This window comes from Rattus rattus, chromosome 7 (genome assembly GCF_011064425.1).
Source record: "Rattus rattus isolate New Zealand chromosome 7, Rrattus_CSIRO_v1, whole genome shotgun sequence".
In the NCBI taxonomy this organism is placed as follows: domain Eukaryota; kingdom Metazoa; phylum Chordata; class Mammalia; order Rodentia; family Muridae; genus Rattus; species Rattus rattus.
In genome coordinates, this window is record NC_046160.1 from 57877781 (window position 1) to 57880724 (window position 2944).

At 39.3% G+C, this 2944-nt stretch overlaps 1 protein-coding gene across 1 annotated transcript; it reads left to right on the forward strand.

The window, feature by feature from the left end:
- Positions 1 to 409: 409 nt before the first annotated feature.
- LOC116906069 (dnaJ homolog subfamily B member 6-like) lies at positions 410 to 1258 on the forward strand. The gene has a single exon (XM_032909102.1). The coding sequence runs from the start codon at positions 521 to 523 to the stop codon at positions 1256 to 1258; it is 738 nt and encodes a 245-aa protein (XP_032764993.1). The 5' UTR covers positions 410 to 520.
- The last annotated feature ends 1686 nt before the right edge of the window (positions 1259 to 2944 follow it).

Below are 2944 nucleotides of genomic sequence, written 5' to 3' on the forward strand. Positions count from 1 at the left end.
GGATTTTTAAGTATTGCCATTGACTGAGCAATAAGCACAGATAAGCAAATGTTCACACAAAATATAGAAGGCCAAACCATATTGGAGTACATAATTCCATTTACCTAGTCAAAGTAAGGTAAGTACAATATAACCATTTAAATAATGTGTTCTTATTAATAAGGTGGGGTTTAGCATAAAAGTCCTCTGTGTGTGTGTGTGTTACATTATACTGGTTAGTTTTTGTCAACTTGACATTTGTCATGTGGAAAGAGGTAAAATTGAGAAAAACTCTCCATCAAATTAGCCTGTGGGCAATCTCTGGGAGATTTTCTTGTTTGGTGATTGATGTAGAAGGTCCCAACCCATTGTGAGCAGTGCCATCACTGGGCAGGTTGTTCTAGGTTGTATAGGAAAGCAAATTGAGGCCGCCACCGCCACCAGCGCAGCTGTGCCAGAGCCGCGAGGAGACCGGCCGCCTGACTTCCCCCCTTCGCTGGCCGCCCTCGTCCTCGAATTTGTTCCAACGGTCTGTTAAAACATGGTGGATTACTATGAGGTGCTGGGCATGCACAGACATGCCTCACCTGAGGACATTAAAAAGGCGTATCGAAAGCAGGCACTCAAATGGCACCCAGACAAAAGTCCTGAAAATAAAGAAGAAGCGGAGGCATATGAAGTGTTATCGGATGCTAAAAAGCAGGACATCTATGACAAATATGGCAAAGAAGGATTAAATGGTGGTGGAGGAGGAGGTGGAAGTCATTTTGACAGTCCATTTGAGTTTGGCTTCACATTCCGGAACCCAGATGATGTCTTCAGGGAATTTTTTGGTGGAAGGGACCCATTTTCATTTGACTTCTTTGAAGATCCATTTGATGACTTTTTTGGAAACCGAAGGGGTCCCCGAGGAAGTAGAAGCCGAGGTGCTGGCTCCTTTTTCTCTGCCTTCGGTGGATTTCCTTCTTTTGGAAGTGGATTTCCTGCTTTTGATACAGGCTTTACTCCATTCGGGTCACTAGGTCATGGGGGTCTCACTTCATTTTCTTCAGCGTCATTTGGCGGCAGTGGAATGGGCAACTTCAAATCAATATCAACTTCAACTAAAATAGTTAATGGCAAAAAAATCACTACAAAGAGAATTGTGGAGAACGGTCAGGAAAGAGTAGAAGTTGAAGAAGACGGACAGTTAAAGTCCCTGACGATAAATGGTAAGGAGCACCTGCTACACTTGGATAACAATTCAACGCACGCATGTAACAGGAATGCTAAACCATAACAAGTACCATTTGAGGAATAACAGGAACTTTTTTTTTTTTTGAAGGTTTCAAGCGAACTCGACTTTCTGTATAACTGTACCTAATCTAAAGTATTTATAATACAGTTCGTCGGAGCCCCCATTTGTCAGATTTTTGAGTTTGTTGTTGGGACCACAAAATAGACCTTTCTTTTTCTTTTTTCTTTTCTTTTCTTTCTTCCTTCCTTCCTTCCTTTCTTTCTTCTTTTTTTTTTTTCTTTTGTAATCTCTGTATGCACTCTGCTTTAAACAAAACGTCATCTGAGGTGAGCCCTCTTAACTCCTTAGTACTGCTAGGACGAGATTGTCTTTAACACCAGCATGGATCTGCTTCCCACTGTGTTGAATTGTGAGTAGTGTCAGCCTGCTGTGACGTTAACATTGCCAGATGAATCGTCTACAGAAATATTTCAACTTTATTTTCAGTATTTAGTGATGTAAGCTATTACTGCATCAATGGTAATACATTTCTGGTTTAGTGTAAATTAAGGATGTTTTCTAGTTGTGCATGGATGCTGGCAACCTCGTCAGTTTGACTATTGTTTAAATGTGTAATATTAAGCTTAGGTTTTAAAGAAAAAAAGCTGGTAATTCTGGTTTTTGTCATTTGCTTTAAAAAAATGCAAATGTGTTTGGTGCATTCTTTCATGAAAAAAAAAAGAAAGAAAGAAAGCAAACTGAGTAGCTTTCTTTCTTATGGACAGCAAGCTTCAGCCCCAGCCTCCAGTGTCTTGCCCTACTTGAGTTCCTGTCTTAGCTTCTTTCAGTGGACTGTCACATCAGGTTATATAATCAAAATAAATCCTGTCCTCCCAAGATGCTTTTGGTTGTGGTGTTTTTTTCACAGTAATAGAAACCAGACTAAGATATATGCATGTGTGCTTGCGTGCACATGTCTATGAATGTCTATGAATGATAGATGCTGTATTTAAGTATGTACAATGGGCATCTATCATTCTTCACCTTATTTTTGGAGAAAGGACCTGTCACTGAACCTCCCTGGAGCTGAGCAGTTTGACAAATCTAGCTCCAGGATCCTCCTGACTACAGTTCCCTAGCATTAGGCATATAGATATGCTACTATGCCAGGATTTTTACATGAGGCTTGGAATCCAAACTCAGACTCTCCTGTTTGCACAGCTAGCGCTTTACTGTCCAAGTCATTTCTGCAGCCCCAATCTTCTTATTTAGTCTTTCAGCACATTTTAATTAATTTTATTACCCATTCTTTCTTTCCTTGCTTTCTTTACTTGCTCACTTAGCTTTCATAAACCAGAGTATAAGCTTTTATGACATAGCTTCCTTGCTGAGCAGTTTCTATTACAGAGTCAGAATTCCGTGAATAGCTATAAAATGAACAGTAAGGCCTAATAAATTAGAATTCAAAACTATTTGCTGCATTTAATCCTAGCTCCACAATAATACAGCAGGCATATATTATTGCCCTATTCGACAGACTGTAAAATATTAACTCAAATATAATATAGATAATGCTACTTAAATCATGACGTTACTACTAATATGTGGTTAAAATAAAGTTAGGTCCCATCAAGTCTAAAGTCTTATGACCTCAGGTCTGGATCATAGAAGCCTTCAGAAGCATCATGGATCATCCCCTAAAATTTAATGAAAATTTGTATGATAACCACGTTTCTGGAAAGAGCTCAT